Source organism: Cetorhinus maximus, chromosome 8 (genome assembly GCF_964194155.1).
Source record: "Cetorhinus maximus chromosome 8, sCetMax3.hap1.1, whole genome shotgun sequence".
Taxonomy (NCBI): domain Eukaryota; kingdom Metazoa; phylum Chordata; class Chondrichthyes; order Lamniformes; family Cetorhinidae; genus Cetorhinus; species Cetorhinus maximus.
The window spans coordinates 84,384,126-84,401,317 of NC_135886.1; the positions used below are offsets into that span (position 1 = coordinate 84,384,126).

Below are 17,192 nucleotides of genomic sequence, written 5' to 3' on the forward strand. Positions count from 1 at the left end.
CCAAATCTAGATTCATGGCTATCTGAATCACTAACAGTTCCCTTCCCAACACAGATTTGAACATACAACCTAAACTGATAATTCAGTGCAGTAGTGAGGGAGTGCTGTACAAAGGTGTCATCTTCAAGTGAGATTTTATACACAGGTCTTGTCTGCTTCATCAGTGGACAGAATAAAGTTCCATTCTGAGGAAGCAATTCTGAGGAAGCAATGTTGGGTTAGACAAACAGAATTCCCAGCTGTTCTTTGGCTCATAGCATAATGTTCAAAATCGTGAAAGGTTTGAACAAACTGGATGCAAGTAAGCATTTTTCCACATGGAATATTATTGCTTGTGCTTAAATTCTAATATATTAAAATAAAGTAAGAAGTGGAGAACTTTTTTGTAATTTTAAAGAGCAGTAATGATGCGGAACAGGTTACCAGCACAAGCAACCATAATGGGTTTCAAGGAGGAATTAGATAGACTCCAGTTACAAATCAGATTTGCCTTTGTTAGAAATGCACCAAAGGAATACTGGATAGGTGGGCTAGATGATCCAAAGGTTCTCTCCTGCTTGAAACTGTTACAATTCACAAAACAATGGATGTTTCTTCAGCTCTTCTGCCCAAAATTCCTCTTTCAGCCAACACCAAAAACAACATATCTGGCCACTTGTACATTCATTTCCTGTTTGTGGGACCTTGTCATGTGCAAATTAACTGCAGCACTTGCCGACGTGACAATAGATTATTTTTAAAATGCAGTCGCTATTAGCTGTAAAGTGCTTTGGGATGATCCAAGTATGTAATCAGATGCTAGCTAACTGCAAGATTAATCTGTTACCTGTGCTGCAACCAATTATTCATCCATTGGCGCTCATTAATTGATTTCCTTCTTTCTATCAATGACCATTCAAACCTTTCCTAACATTCAGATTAAGTGTCATCAATTTACATTGCCCGCATTCCTCTCAATAGGCTATTAAATTCATCAGGGTTTTTCTTCAAATTACTGCTCGAAGATAAACCTGGTGCTGCAGAAATGAAAAATTGTGTTGTTTGCATAATGGGCAGCTAATTCACAACACCAGTTTTACACTCAAGTAGCAAGTGGGCACTCGATCCCACTACAGGTATTATCTTAGGAACATAGGAACTGGAGTAGGCCATTCAACCTGTTGAACCTGCTCCGCCATTCAATTAGATCATGGCTGATCATCGATCACCAGTTCCTTGATGTCATTAGTCTCTAGAAATCTATCAATTTGTTTTGAATACGCTCAATGATTGAGCTTCCACAGCACTCTGGGGTAGAGAATTCCAAAGATTCACCACCCTCCGAGTGAAGAAATTCCTCCCCATCTCAATCTTAAATGACCTACCCCTTATCCTGAGATAAGGTCCCCTGGTCCATCCCTCCATCACCCCCAACATCTCAATCCCCTCCCATTGCACCTTCCCATGCAATCGCAGAAGGTGCAACACCTGCCCCTTTACCTCCCCCCCCCTCACCGCCCAAGGGCCCAAACACTCCTTTCAAGTAAAGCAGCACTTCCCTCAATTTGGTCTACTGCATTCGCTGCTCCCAATGCAGTCTCCTCTACACTGGAGAGACCAAACGCAGACTGGGTGACCGCTTTGCAGAACACCTTTGGTCTGTCTGCAAACATGACCCAGACCTTCCTGTTGCTTGCCATTTCAACACACCATCCTTCTCTCATGCTCACATGTCCATCCTTGGCCTGCTGCAATGTTTCAGTGAAGCCCAACGCAAACTGGAGGAACAGCACCTCATCTTCCGATTAGGCACTTTACAGCCTTCCAGGCTTAATATTGAGTTCAACAACTTCAGACCATGAACTCTCTCCTCCATCCTCACCCCTTTTTTCAATATTCATTTTTATTTTTTAATTTTTATTTATTTTTTCCACTTACTTTTATTATTTTTAAAATTTATTTTCATTTTTATTCATTGTTTTATCTCCACCTTTTAGCCTATTTTCAATCTTTTTTCCCACTACCATCCCCTCCCCCCCACCCCACCTGCACTAGGGTCATCTGTCACTTGTTCATGTTGCTCTTTCCAGAGTGCTTACCCTTGTCCGGCTATTATCACATTCTGCTTTCTATCCTTATTGTCACCATCAGCACCTCCTTCAGCCAATACCACCACCATCACCATCCCTTTGACCTTTTGTTTATGACATTGTTGGCAGTCTATCCTTTGCTTCCACCTATCGCTGGCCTGCTATCTAGCTCCGCGCCCCCCCCCTTAAACAGTATAAATTTCACCACGTTTTTACTTTCTCTTAGCTCTGAAGAAGTCATATGGACTCGAAATGGTAACTGTCTTTCTCTCCAGAGATGCTGTCAGACCTGCTGAGTTTTTCCAGCATTTTTTGTTTTTGTTTCAGATTTCCAGCATCTGCAGTATTTTGCCTTTATAATACCACCTTATAGAACAGCTTAAATAGAAAGGTGAAATTATCAACATCCCTGACCCTACTATCAGACCTCCAGTTATCCACCATTACCAAAGATCTTTCCAAAAGTGTTTCATCATTGAGCCCAAGTATTTCAGCAACCTTTAATGATCTCTAAATTCCAATTCTGCCAAAGGCTTCAATTTTGCTCACATAACCTGTAATAATAAAGGAAAATCTCTTTTTTGTTTGCTAGGTGATTCCCTTTCACCCTCAAACCTGTATTAATCACTTCTACTTTGGTTAATGCTCCTCTCAACTGCTCTATCATTTATTTGAAGCTCCAAATTTGCCATCCCTCACATTCATCAACAGCAGTGCTCAAGAGCCAACCTGCTGATCTAAACCATTCTTTCCCAGGGCTTTAATAATGTGGAAATTCCTCTTTCTACATGAGGGATACTCACAAAGAGACAACATAAATGCATCCATATATTAAAAAAATTTGGGGCTCAGATAGCTCATTTGGCTGTACAGCTGGTTTGTGATGCAGTGTGATGCCAACTGCATGGGCTCAATCCCCATACTGTCTGAGGTCTTCCATAAAGCCTTCTCAACCTCAACCCTTGCCTGAGGTGTGTCTGGAACTATGGTGACATTTCTTTCCCCCCATATAAAATTGCAAAATGCGGGTAGAGAGATATAAATCGTTTCTCCAAGTTGAATCTACAAAACAGCTCCTAAAAGTTGCCATCCAGAGACACTACACATAACTTGAGGTATGGATTAAATGAAACCTAGGGTTCCAACAGTAGTAAAAATCCTATCTTAACTATCAGAGAATTAAACATTGATTGCACCAGTAACATGAAAGGCTGTCAACTTCCTAAGACTAATTATAAAGGGGCATAGATAGGGTAAACAGGAAGGAACTTTTCCGCTTGGTGGAGGGATCAGTAACCGGGGGCATAGGTTTAAGGTAAGGGGCATGAGGTTTAGAGGGGATGTGAGGAAGAATTTTTTCACCGAGGGTGGTGGGAATCTGGAACTCACTGCCTGAAAGGGTGGTAGAGGCAAAAACCCTCATAACATTTAAGAAGTGTTTGGATGTGCACTTGCAATGCCATGGCATACAAGGCTATGGGCCTAGTGCTGGAAAATGGGATTAGTATAGTTAAGTTCTTGTTTGACCGGCGCAGACTCGATGGGCCGAAGGGTCTTTTTCTGTGCTGTAGACCTCTATGACTAAGGTACAATTCATAAATAAGTCATCACAACATTCCTCCTACAGAGTACTTCATTCTCTTTTCATTCTGAAAGTGACATCCTACTAAATGCAAGCCATCACCAGGCTCTCTCCTGCAATCTTACATTTGTGTTGTTTCACCATAGATGTATTATAAGATACCATTTATACATTACTAAAGTTGCAAAGTCAAGACACAAAATAATGACATTTACCATTCATCATGCCAAAAGTATTTCAATTGCCCATCAGTTACTAGACATCTTAAAATATAAACATTAATAAAAGAGTGGCAAATGATCCAATGAGGCTCAACTGCAGCTCAGGGTATTAAAGGACTAAACAAATAATACCAATGTCAACTCATTGGAAAAAGCTGCTTTCATTCGCGGATTGCAGCGTCACGTGTAATGCCCGCTGTACTTGAAGAGCTATCTCCATTCCTCAGATCGCTGAAAATCATTGCACTCTGCTGGGTTGCTAGGGCGCAGCAACTGGGCCAAGTCCCCGGCTCCCCCGCTCTCCTGCGGCCAGTTCTAACGGCGGCTAAGGCACTGCCGCCTCCCGGCCCCAACTGGAGTTGGGGGAAGGTTGCGAGAAAGCAGCGCCCGAGTCCAAGGGAACCGATCCCGGGTAAGATCACGACCTCCCGCTTCTGATTCACGGACAGGAGGAGCCCGCAAACCCTTCCCCCTTTTCCCCGCAAAGACACCGCCATCCACCCCAGGCCACTCACTCACTCACAGAACGGCAGCTCCAGGATTTGTTGCGGTCAACTGCCAGCACACTCTCAACCAAACGCAGTTAAAACCGGTGATTGACAGGCTCGCTACCCACTCACAAGGCCTGCTGCTGGGACGGTTACCCAATCAGCGAAACGTAAGAGACTGGTCCTCACTAACAGGTTCGGTTGTCATCAAAACAGGAAGCACAACGGGAGAAATGCGCATGCGCTAATGGTGTGCCCAATGCATTCTGGGAATGGTAGTCCATATGGTTGTAGGACTGCAGGAGCAAACCACATAGGATGAAGGTAGATTAAGGGTCTGCTGAGGAAGTTCGAGTCGTTAGGGTTCACATTAATAAGCAGAAATTCAAAAGGTAATAATCTATGAATTTTTACCTGAACCAGACGCAAATTGGCATAGTGTCAAATAGATCAGTGGGTGCATAGCTGAAAGAGTGGTGTGGGATACAGGGAGGTCTTGATTCAAGGGACACTGGCATCAGTACTGGGGAGAGATGGAACAGTTTCATTGGGCTGGGCTCCACTTAAACCGGACTAAGACGTAGCAGACCTGTCAATCACCGGTTTTAATTATGTTTTGTTGAGAGTGTGATAGCAGTTGACTGCGACTGTGAATGGATGGTTGTCTGATGAGGAAAGGTTGGACAGTCTAGGCTTGTATCCAGTGCAGTTTAGAAGAGTAAGAGGAGACTTGATTGAAACTTTTAAGATCCTGAGGGGTCTTGCCAGGGTGGATGTGGAGAGGATGTTTCCTCTTGGGAGAATTTAGAACTAGGGGTCACTATTTAAAAATAAGGGGTCGCCCATTTAAGACAGAGATGAGGAGAAATTCTTTCTCACAGAGGATTGCGAGTCTTTGGAACTCCCTCCCTCAAAAGGCAGTGGAAGCAGAGTCTGAATATTTTTAAGGCAGAGGTAGATAGATTCTTGATAAACCAGGGATGAAAGGCTAACAGGGTAGGTGGGAGGTTACAATCAGATCAGCCATGATCTTGTTGAATGGCGGAGCAGGTTCAAGGGGCCGTGTGGCCTACTCCTGCTCCTAATTCATATGTTTGTATGTAGTACCAGTGCCTTGGAAAGTTGAATAACTAGGGTGTAGAAAGGGCTCTAAACTAAAAAGTCGAGAGGAGTTCAAGTGAGGGGAAATTTATAAACCCAAAGAGAAAAGTTAAGATCGTAAGGCAGCATAGCAATTTGGATAATGATAAGTATAACTAGAAGGGACAATGAATTTAACAGTCATAGCGCATCAGTGAATAAGTTCAAATCAAGGAAAAATAGTATAAAGTTGAAAGTAAAGTGGCTTTTATAGAATGTGCAAAGCATTGGCTGTTACCTAGATAAATTAATGGCACAAATTAAAATAAATGGGTTTGATTGAATAGCTATTACACATACATGTTTATATTATAACAAGGTAGGGAACTAAACTTGACAACTCGGAGACAAACAAAATGGAAGAGGAAGAGAATAATAATAGGTGACATAAAAACAATGAAATAACGAAGGTGTAAAACACTGGTGGGAGTTTTCTATAGGCCCTCCCCTCAACATTAGAAACGCTATTGGACATATTATTAATCATGCAATAAGAGGAGCTTGTAACAAAGGCAATGCAATAATCATGAGGTACTTTTATCTTTATACAGACTGAACAAATTCAATTGACAAAAGTGGTTTGGAGGATGAGTTCATGAAGTACATTTGAGACAGTAACCTGGAAAATCAAAGAAGTATGCGGGAAAAGGCTGTTTTAGATCTTGTCTTGTGAAATGAGACAGGGTTAATTAGTAACCTTATAGCAAGGAATCTTCTAGGAAGGGTAATCGTCGTATGATAGAATTTCACCACGTTTAATAGAGTATTGTACTTGAATCCAAAACTAGAATATTAAATGTAAACGAAGCTGATCACATGGCTTTGAGGGGCAGTTTGCTACAGTAGATTGGAAAGGCATGGCAAAAATGCAAAGAATTGTTTCAGATTTTTCAACAAGTATACATTCCATTGAGAAATAGAAACTCCAGGAGAAAAGTGATCTATGCATAGCTAACTAAAAGATTAGGGGGAGTATTAGATTAAAAGAAGACCCCATAGTATTGCCAAAAAGAGTGGTAAACCTGAGAATTGGAACCGTTTTAGAAACTAGCAAAGAACAAACAAACATTGATAAAAGTGATAGAGTATGATAGTAAACCAGCAAGAAATATAAAAACAGATTGAAGAGCTTCTACATGTGTGTAAAAAGAAAACTAGTAGTGAACGTAAACATGTGTCCCTTAATGGCTGAGACAGGAGAAATTATAATACAAAATAAGGAAATGGCAGAGATGTTAAACAAATATTTTGTGTATGTCTTCACAGTAGAAAACACAAAAAACACATGAGAAATAATAGGGAACGGAGGGTTTAATGAAAGTGAGTAACTTAAAGTAATTAATATTAGTAAAGAAAAATATGGCGGAAATGAATAGGACGAAATGGACCTAATGAGCTATATTGGAGGGTTCTATAAGAGGTCACTGCAAATTCCTTGGACTCTGGAAGAGTCCAAATGGATTGGAAGGTATGACACCATTATTCAAGAAGAGAACAAATAAGGGACAATAGACCAGTTAGCCTGACATCAGCCATTGGGAAAATGCTGAAATTCATTACTAAGTGGTAACAGGGCACTTAGAAAACTACAATATGATCAGGCAGAGTCAACATAGTTTTATAAAAGGGAATTTGTATTTGACAAATCTATTAGAACTTTTTGAGAATGTAACGAGCAGAGTAGATAAGGGGGAACCAATATCATATATTTGGATCTTCAAAAGGCATTAGATAAGGTGCCACATAGAAGGGGTGTTGCATGAAATAAGGGCTTATGGAGCCAGAACTAATATATTAGCATGGAATGAGGATTGGTTAAAAGACAGAAAACAGAGAAAGTAGGAATAAATGGGCCATTTTCAGGTTGGTATGATGTTACTTGCTGGGTATCACAAGAATCAGTGCTGTAGCCTCAGCTATTTACAACATGTATTTTTTATTCTTTCCTGGGATGTGGGTATCACTGGCAAGTATAGCGTTTGCTGCACATCCTTAATTGCCCTTAATGACTTAGATGAAGGGACCAAGTGCAATCTATCTAAGTTTGCTAATTTGAGTACACTGTGAGGAGGACACAAAGAGTTTGCAAAGGGATAAAGATAGGTTAAGTGAGTGGGCAGCAATGTGGCAGCTGGTGTGCTCTGCGGAGAAATGTGAAGTTATTCATGTTGGCAGGAAGAGTAGAAAAATAGAATGGCAGGAAAATTGGGCTCAGTGGCGCCACTGGTGCAGGCACTATGGAAACCTTGAAATGAAAATTGGCACAGTGCTTCTGGCCATGCCCCATATTGAAAAGGGCACTGGCATGGCCATGTCGCATATGTACTGGAAGCTTTTGCAGTATACAGATCATGATAATAAACAGCCTGTCAGGCTGATTTGATACACATTCTGCAAACTTGAACCACGCACGTTGGTGAGTGCCTCATGCTAACCACTTCCAGATGAACAAGTGCTGAGCTGCATGAAGGATGCCCTACAAGGGCTTTTTAAAGGACCAGCTATCCAACTTGCAGGGGAGGTGCTTTCCAACAAAGTTTGTGAAAGTACTGTGATGTATTTTTGGGGATATTGTGGCGACTTGCTGGATTTGGAAGAGAATATTGCTGCATCCTGATGGGTGGAAGAGTGGGGGAGCAGCAGACAGGTTTTGTTCCTGTCCACAGAAAGGCTGTTACAGTTTAGGGGCTGTAGTACCTCTAGAGAAATGGAGCTGAGGCTACCTGGAGGAAAAGCTCTGTGCAGAGGGAGGAGGAGGGCACTCTACAAGAGGCCCTACCCGCCAAAGGTTTTCAGGATCTCCACCTCAATACCTCCACCTCAGCCAGGAGCAATGCCTGAAGTGCCTGTGGCTCACCAAGGAAGTGGTCACAGAATTGTGCCACTTCCTTCAACAAGGCCTGCAGCCTCACCACAGATCGAGGGCGATACTACAAATGGCCAATGTCACAATCACTCTCAACTTCTGCATGGCCAGATCCTGCTAGGCAGGAGCAGATGAAAGTGCAAACATATCCCAGTTTACTGTCCATTGCTGCATCTGAGCAGTGACTGAGGTCCAGTGTGCAAGAGGAGAGTTAATTATTTTCTCTCTAACCAGAGAGAAGCAGGATGAGCGGGCACATTGCATTACCTGGGTAGTGGCATTCCCAATGGTGCAGGGAGCCATTGACTGCACACATATGCCTCTGCAGGTTCCGCATATAAATGGGGAAATATTCAGGAACCACAAGGGGTTCCACTCTATTAATAGTGTATTTGGTGTGCGACCACCCCGAAACCATCATGTTGGTGAATACCTGCTATCTGGAAGCACCTTTATCTTGAGTCAGTCTGCCAGTCCCACTGACTTTGGGCCACAATGATGAACCAGAGACTTGCTGCTTCAAGACTTTATCAGGTGACTGATGACACCAGTTGACCAAGAGAGGACAATGGGCATACAACGAGATCCATGGAGCCATGAGAAATGTTGGCATCCTCAAACAACAGTCTCACTGCCTGGACCACTCCGAATGAGCTCTACAGTGCTTGCTAGAGTGTGTCTCCAAATTTGTCATGATCAGCTGTCCTCCAACAACCTGGTTATTGTAAGGGCATAGCCTTTGTCATCAAGTATTCAAAGATCACCTCAGGAGGAGAAGAAAGAGGAGGAAGAGGCATGGAGGAGATATCAGGAACCCCTTACCTCCAGACAGACTGGCCATTATAACCTACTGAGACTCCAGTTCCCTTCGACAGTCATCCCATCATCACCATTGCTTCACACTGCTTTACTGTGGTTGCAGCATGGCTGTTGGAAGACTAATGACTTTCTTTAGGGGAGACTGCAGATGGCCTTGGAGGATGACCTCAGTCAGCTCAAGCGGCCTTGTAGACCTGCCTTTAGACTGCACCACCTCAGAAAGGGTGGCGGCACTGTGGGCTGGCTGACTGAGAGGCAACAGCAAAGACATTGGCGGAGTGACAATGGTGGGAGCACAAATGCTATCATTCTGAGAGAGGACTGCAGGATGGTAAACCACTGCCACTGCCACAAGGCAGAACCTCAGAAATCCCAGCAATCTGATGGAGGACAGATTTCTGCATACTCCTTCGAATACTAAGATCTGCAGACATGATGGCAGTAATCTGAGCCTGCATGGCAGTAAGAATGGATCTATGAATTCTGTCTGAGCTTCCACTGCATTAGAGAGACATTTGGTGGATTCCACCTTTACCATTTACAGGGTAAATAGTGAGAAACTGTTCCCACTCAAGAAAACATAAGAACTAGAGAGCACAGATTCAGAATAATTGGCGAAAGGAGTAAATGTGATGTGAGGAAAAATGTTTTCACCCAGAGGGTGGTTGGAGTCTGGAACAAACTTCCTGAAAGGGTGGTGGAGGCAGTTTCGATCGAGGTATTCGAAAGAGAATTGGATTGCTACCTGAAAAAAGAGCATGTGCAAAGTTATGGGGATAAGGCAGGTGTGTGGGACTAGGTGGAATGTTCTTTCAGAGAGCTAGTGCAGACTCGATGGGCCAAATAGCCGCCTCCTGCACTGTAAAAATATTGTCATCAACCACCAAACACTGCATCACAGCTGGATCCACAAGTGCAGTCATGGAGTTGACCACCACTTCCACAGTGAAAAAGATGGGCTCTGAACTCTGTGTGATGCCCTGTACCACGTTGGAGCCAGGCTTTTGCAAGCTCATTGGCATTTTATGGGGCTGTCTAGCAAGTGTCCTAATACAATAAGCATCTCAGTGTGCATCCTCATCAGCATTCTCCTGTAAGCTGCTCCTTCGAAATCTTCAACTGAGCCTTCAGTAGCAGCCTTCACCCTTCCAAGAGCTGGTAAACAAATGGTCATCCCCTCCAGGCCTGGCTGTGGCTCACACATTGTCAGCAGCTCACCACATGTTGACCTTGACTCTATGGGTGGCATTTTTCCATAATGAAACTAAGTGCGGTGGCAGTGCCCAGCCTGCTGTTCATAATGGCGGCAACCCGCGCCCGACTCGGCACTTGGAGCCTCATTAATTATGCATTGGTCCCAATGACCTGGCGGGTTGGGAGCTGACTCGTCTGCTTGCTGTCAGCTGGTAGGTTTGAAGGTCTGGTTGCCACATTTAAATTCCAGTCCAACACACATCTCACTCTTTCCAGCCCACCAGAGATGTCTGGCAGCCAGAAGAGGAAGGTCGCGAGCCTGAACAGGATGGCAACACCCTGCTTCACGCACCAGACCCTCCAGGCCTTGGTCAGATGGGTGCATGCGCACAGGCAAGTGCTCTATCCCAGGCATGGCTGCAGGAAGCACGGCAGCCTTACCTCTCTGACCTGGGAGACCGTCGCGGAGCAGGTCAGTGCAGCTGGCGTCCATGCCCGAAGTGCCACCCAGTGCAGGAAGCAGATGAATGATCTCATCCGCTCCACCAGGGTAAGTCATCCTTCAACACCCTCCAATATCAAACATTCATCATGGCATCATGCACTCAAATGGCTTCTCTCTTCAGGGGTCTCACGCAAACATTACCAGGGGACACATATCAACACTCGTTCTTTCACCAAGACTTTCACAGCATCACCATCCCATCTGTCATGTTGCCATACAGGTCATCTGTTGATCCTTGGAAAGAACCAGAGACCAAGAAATTGAGTGCAGCGGTCACCTTCAAAGCCACTGGCAGGGGATACCCTCCAACTCCACTTGGTGTCAGGTCTTCGCAAAGAATGTGGCACATGTGATGTACCAGATCTTGGGACAAGCGCAGATGTGCATGGCATTGCCTTACTCATTTGTCAGTAGGAGACTCTTGGACGATAACCCTAAGTCAGGTGAGTTGACCCCATTGTCTGGGTCTCTCCTCCTGACCCTCCTAATCACGCATTGGCTCCACTTGACTGTGCCCCTCCTGTTGGAGCTGCGTGCGGAGTCGCCTCTCCCTCCTTCACCCCCTCCATTGCATTCAGACCCTGACACTGGCAGCATTGAGCCCTGGATCCATATCTGCTTTTGCCTTCTCCCTGAAAGGAAACATTTAAGATATTAATAGTTCAAGGGGCAAGAAAGCAAAGCTCAGAAGATGACACAGTTGGAGACTGTAAGGGTCCACAGTTTTTCTTGCCCTACTTCCATGGTGACTGATGCCACCCTGTCCCTGAGATACTAGCACACACATTGAGGTGACAAGATCGCATTGCAGATATAACATCTTTAGCCCTGCACGGGATGCTAAGGTTTAAATGGGATGAATGACCTAACTCCCAGCTCTGCACTTCAATCTCTGATGTGGCATATTAGTGACCAATCAATTGCTCATGGTCAATGAATGAATGTCCTTTGGCCCATTAAGAGTGTCACATCTGGTGGACACATGACAGGCCTTCATTGATGGATTGCCATATATGATACAGCTGTATGTATTACTCTTGAGATGCAGCAACTATGCTGTGTAGCCACTCATTTCTGACTAGCCTTTTAACAGTACTAATGAAGCCATTGGCTTTCATCACAAAGAGGTCTTCCTCCTTTCTTTCTAAGCAGGCTCTTGCTCACTCCTGCAGCAACAAGAGGTTAGAGAGTGACCCCAGAAAGGCCCCCATAGTGTTCATCCTTTCCTGTCACTGCCATTCCATGGTGTTCCCTCTCCATTGCCCCCACCGTGTTCGTCAACCCGATCCTCACCTCACAGCCCACCCCTGGTTGAAGTGCTGGTCTCTGAAAGTGGAGGCCTGCATGAGTACCACAGCACAGTGGTGTTCCTTGGGACAATGAAAGCAGAGAAAAGGAGCAGTCCAACCCTACAGCCCCAACAGAGTGGGGTTCATCACAACAAGATCTTTGGCAGGTATGTTCCACTCACCTCGAAGTTACCAGCGAACCGAGGTCCGACTTGTGCATGTGACCCTTTTTCAAACGGATATGAGGAAGATTGGAAGGCGTGGCAAGATTCTGGTGAGCAGTTGTTTTAATGAGCATTCATGACATGTGAATCATTGCGAATGGCATTCACACCACTAGTTGGCTGGATAACCGACCCACCAGGAACACACCTTTGGGAAAATTGCGACTTGTTTTTACGATGATGGATTTGCGACTTTTTGCCTGTAGGATTCTCAATGCTCAATTGAATCCAGCAGGATTCTCCGCTCTCACCTGCCACAAAGCCTGCTGCAGGCAAGATGGGAAAATTCCGGCCTATATTTCACTCTAAGATATGCAAAGTACTTAAACTGATGGCTACAATTGTCAGATCAAGTAATGGTGCTTCTTCACCAGAGGTCTGGTGAAGCTCTCACCCTCCTTCCAGAGGCCTGCTGTGAGTAGGCTGGTGGCAGTTCTTGGATATCTGAAAGTAGGAAATCAGATGGTAAGGGTTGGGATGAGGGAAGGGGGTGGGATGGAAAGCAAAAGGTCCATGGTCACACTAACTGCAGCTTTCACTTCATACCAGAAAACAAGATGAAAGTGAGGTGGGATTTGAGAAGGGCTATAATGCAAAAATATATTGTCATCCTGAATGATCTTGTGCATCACTGGATGTAATGACGTGTGCCACAGCCATCCCCATGATGTGGAGCTCCGTCTCCTCTAGCAGGCTTGGGTGATGCAGGTGTGCCTCTCCCCCTCCAGTTCCACTCCCTGCTCCTGCAGTTTTGTGCCACTTTGACCTACAAAAAGGAGGGAAGAATGTCAGTGATTGCATTGAAATGTGTTTGAGTGATGTCCCTGCTATAGCTGAGTAGCTGGAGTTATGTGGAAGTAATGAGAGGTGGGCCTGAGGCTGGCATCATTGGAAGGTGTGTGCGGGTGAGGTGGAACATCTGATTGTTAGACCTGAGCCCTGACGAGTAGGGACTGCTGATGATTAGTGATAAGGGTGTGGTACGTTGAGCAGTGTGAGTTTTTTTTGGTGTGGTGGTTCTGAGGTGTCACGTGAAGATGTATTCACTTGCATTGACCATGCCTGTGAGGTCATTAAACTTCTTGTGGCACTGCTGCTTGGTGCTCGGGCAGTCTCCATGAATTGCCTTACCTGGCCACCTGCTCCCATTTCCTTCTCAATTCCCTTGAGGGCCTCCTAGACCCTTTCAGAAATATGTGTAGCACCACCACTGGGTTAAATGGGGTAGATTCAGATCTGATCTAGCAGCTCAAAACTTGGTATTCATAAGGGGCTATTGGCTATCAACAGCAACAGAATTGTAGTCAATCACAATCTGTAACCTTATAGTCAGGCATATCCTTCACACTTTCATTACCATGAAGCAAGGAGATCATAAGTTCATAAGAAATAGAGCAAGAGTAGGCCATTCAGCCCCATGAACCTGCTCTGCCATTCAATAAGATCATGGCTGTCTGATTGTGGCCTTAAGTCCACGTTCCTACCTGTCCCCACAACCTTTGACTCTCTTGAAGATCAAAAAACCATCTAATTCAGCCTTGAACATATTCAATGACCCAGCCACCGCTGCACTCTAGGGAAGAGAATTCCTCCTCATCCCTGTCTTAAATGGGAAGTCCCTTATTTTTAAACTGTGTCCCCTAGTTTTGGTTTCACCACCAGGGGAAACATCCTCTCAACGGCAAGTCTCTTCAGAATCTTATATGTTTCAACCCTGGTTCAGTGAGGAGTGCAGGAAAGCATGCCAGGAGCAGCACCCAGGAATACCTAAAAATGAAGTACAAATCTGGTGAAGTTACAACACAGGACTACAAACATGCTAAATAGTGGAAGAAGAATAGACAGAACCAAGTGATCCCACGGCCAACAGATCAGATCAAAACTCTGCAGTCCTGCCGTACCCAGTCATGAATGGTGGTGCACAATTAAAAAACTAACAGGAGGACGTGTTGTTTTCCAATATTTTGGCTGAGGAAGGGTACACAGCTGAAATGCCATGATATGTGTCTCCTCTTTACAAATGCTGACTGACCTGCTGTGTATCACCAGCGTTTTCTATTTTTATTTTGTGAATAAAGATCACTTAAGTCAAGCTATTGGAAGACAGAATTGAACCCCAGTAAGGGATCAGTGATTTAGGAGAGGAGAAAAATTTAATTGAAAGGCAAAAATAAACCCTAGGTCATTGTACATTATGAGAACAATGCCACATTCCTCACACTCCCAATTATAGCCCTATCTCTCCTCATCTACACTGGTCTGTGACTCTAGAACCACACTAATATGGTTTATTTTAACTGCCCTCTGATGTAGCCCAGCCAGGCAAAGCTATATTAAAAAAACTTGTTTAAAGGTCACAGGTGCTCTAAAAATACCGTTAAATTTAAAGACCGCACATATGTAGTTGAGCAAACGAGGTTAACAAATGAGCTAAGCGGCAGTATCAAGCTGAAAGAAAATGTTTACATAATTACAAGGGAAAATTGGAAATCCAGAGGACTGGGAGAGCTATAAGAAGCGCCCAAAGAAGTAAATAAAATAATGTGAGGAACAAAAAGGAATATGAAAAAAAAATGTGCAAGTAACACCTAGGCTAACTGCAAATGATTTTATAAATAAATTAAGAGAAAAAGGGAAATTGCGAATGTGAGCCCATGAAAGATGGATGCAAGCAAGATAGTAATGGATAATAAGGAAATAACAAATTTGTTAAGTAAGTATTTTGAATCATTTTATAATAGGGAAAGAGGACAAAATGCCAGTGGTACAAGGGAACTTGACATTAAATCAAGGGGAGGGACTTAATGAATTTATCTTGAGTTTGAAAAAGAAGTAATGAGAAACATAATGAGACTTAATTGTTTTTCCTAAAATAATTCAGTTTACATATTGGAATATTTATTAACTTTGTCACATCTGTAAAATCAATTTTATTTTATAGCATTTAACTACTAGTTTTGTTCGTCTTTGGAGAAAGGCTGATAAAACTTAAATAAATCACATTATTTTCCCAACAGTATGTCATATTGCAGGATAACAACATTTGACTGTGTTTTTTTGCATATTAACCAAATAATCAAATCATTGTATACTGAATAAATTCATAAATTATACCAGAAATAATTCAGTATATATGGAACAGAAAGTTGACCAGTAATATTTCCAAGTACATAGTTCACACACACTATAATGTTAACAGATGGAGAAAAGGTAGCAGAGAAGGTGCAATGCAACTTAAAAACTTTTTTTATTCGTTCATGGGATGTGGGTGTCTCTGGCAAGGTCAGCGTTTACTGCCCATCTCTAACTGTCCTTGAGAAGCTGCCTTCTTGAACTGCTGCAGTAGGTGTGTTGTAGGCATATCCACAGTACTGTTAGGTAATTAGTTCCAGAATGTGGACCCAGCATCGATGAAGGAATGGCGATATATTTCCAAGTCAGAATGGTGTGTGACTTGGAGGGGAACTTGCAGTTGGTGATGTTTCCATGAGCCTGCTGGCCTTGTTCTTCCAGGAGATATAAATCACAGGTATAGAAGGTGCTATTGAAGAACCCTTGGCGAGTTTATTCAGCGCATCTTATAAATGGTACACACTGTGCATTGGTAGTGAAGAGAGTAAATGTTTCAGGTAGAGGTGGGGCACCAATTAAGCAAGCTGCTTTGTCCAGAAGGGTGCTCAACTTCTTGAGTGCTGCTGAAGCTCCACTCATCCAGGCAAGAGTATCCCATAGCATAGCTGACTCATGCCTTGTAGATGGTGGAAAGGCTTTGGGAATGAGGAAGTGAGTTATTCACCACAGTTTACTGAGCCTCTAATCTCTTTTAGCTGCAGAATTTATATGGCCGGTTAGTTAAGTTTCTGGTCAATAGGGACATCCTAGGATGTTAATGCTAGCAAATTCAGCAATAATAATCCTATTAAGTATTGCGAGGAAGTGGTTTGGCTCTCTCTTATTTGAGATGGTCTTTAATTGGCACGTATGTGGCACAAATGTTACTGTCATTTATCAGCTGAAGCTTGAATGTTGTGCAGGTCATTTTGAATGTGGCCATGGATTGCTTGAATATCTAAGGAGTTGTCTTGTTTGTCCTTTGAGGCGAAGAATACCATGTTCATCATCTGAGTTATTTGGTAGTGTTCCTGTGAGTCTGAAAGTGACTGCTAAGGCCGATCAGCGCCCAAAAGGTTCTGCTACAAATAGAACAGGATATCGTAGACGATTGAGTTTTGGATGAGTTGCTGGCTCGGGATTTCCTCTCCTTGCATTTTCTCTCTGCTTCAGATATGTGCTTCTTTCGAAGGAGGCCACACCCTTTTTTATTTGGTTGTGCCAGATGAAGCAATCTTCAATGAGCTTCTTCCAGTACTTGATGTGAAGATCAAAAATCCTAAGTGAAGCCTTCGGAGTGTCCTTGTAGCACTTCCTTTGACCACCATGACAGCACGCCACAGACTCAAGCTCTCCTTTGAAAATTTACTTTGATAAGTGAGTGTCAGGCATTCTGTTTACATGACCATCCCAATTCAGATGTGACTGTCTCAATACAGAGTGGATGCCTGGCATGCCAACCCAGGTGAGCTGGTATTTTGTCCTGTCATCTGATCTTCAGAAGCTTCTGAAGGCAGCTCAAATGAAAGTTTCTTGGCGTGACGCTGATCCATAGTCTCACATGCATCGAGCAGAGTGGGCAAGACTATTGCTCTATAGATATAAACACAGAAAATTCTGGAAAAGCTCAGCAGGTCTGGCAGCATCTGTGGAGAGAGAAACAGAGTTAACATTTCAATTCTGT

General features: G+C 43.6%; 1 protein-coding gene across 8 annotated transcripts in view; it reads right to left on the reverse strand.

Moving 5' to 3' along the window:
• Nucleotides 1-4,550, reverse strand: part of LOC144683805 (transmembrane protein 33-like) — a 201,799-nt gene extending 197,249 nt beyond the window's left edge. For 5 of the 8 annotated variants that reach the window (XR_013577338.1, XM_078547224.1, XM_078547220.1 and 2 more), the window contains exon 1: nt 4,396-4,550. Coding sequence is in view for 1 of the 8 variants with exons in the window: in XM_078547225.1 (XP_078403351.1) it covers nt 4,005-4,037 (33 nt within the window). In the remaining 7 variants the exon portion in view is untranslated. The other 3 variants (XM_078547225.1, XM_078547223.1, XM_078547221.1) reach the window with 2 other exon arrangements.
• Between the last annotated feature and the right edge of the window lie 12,642 nt (nt 4,551-17,192).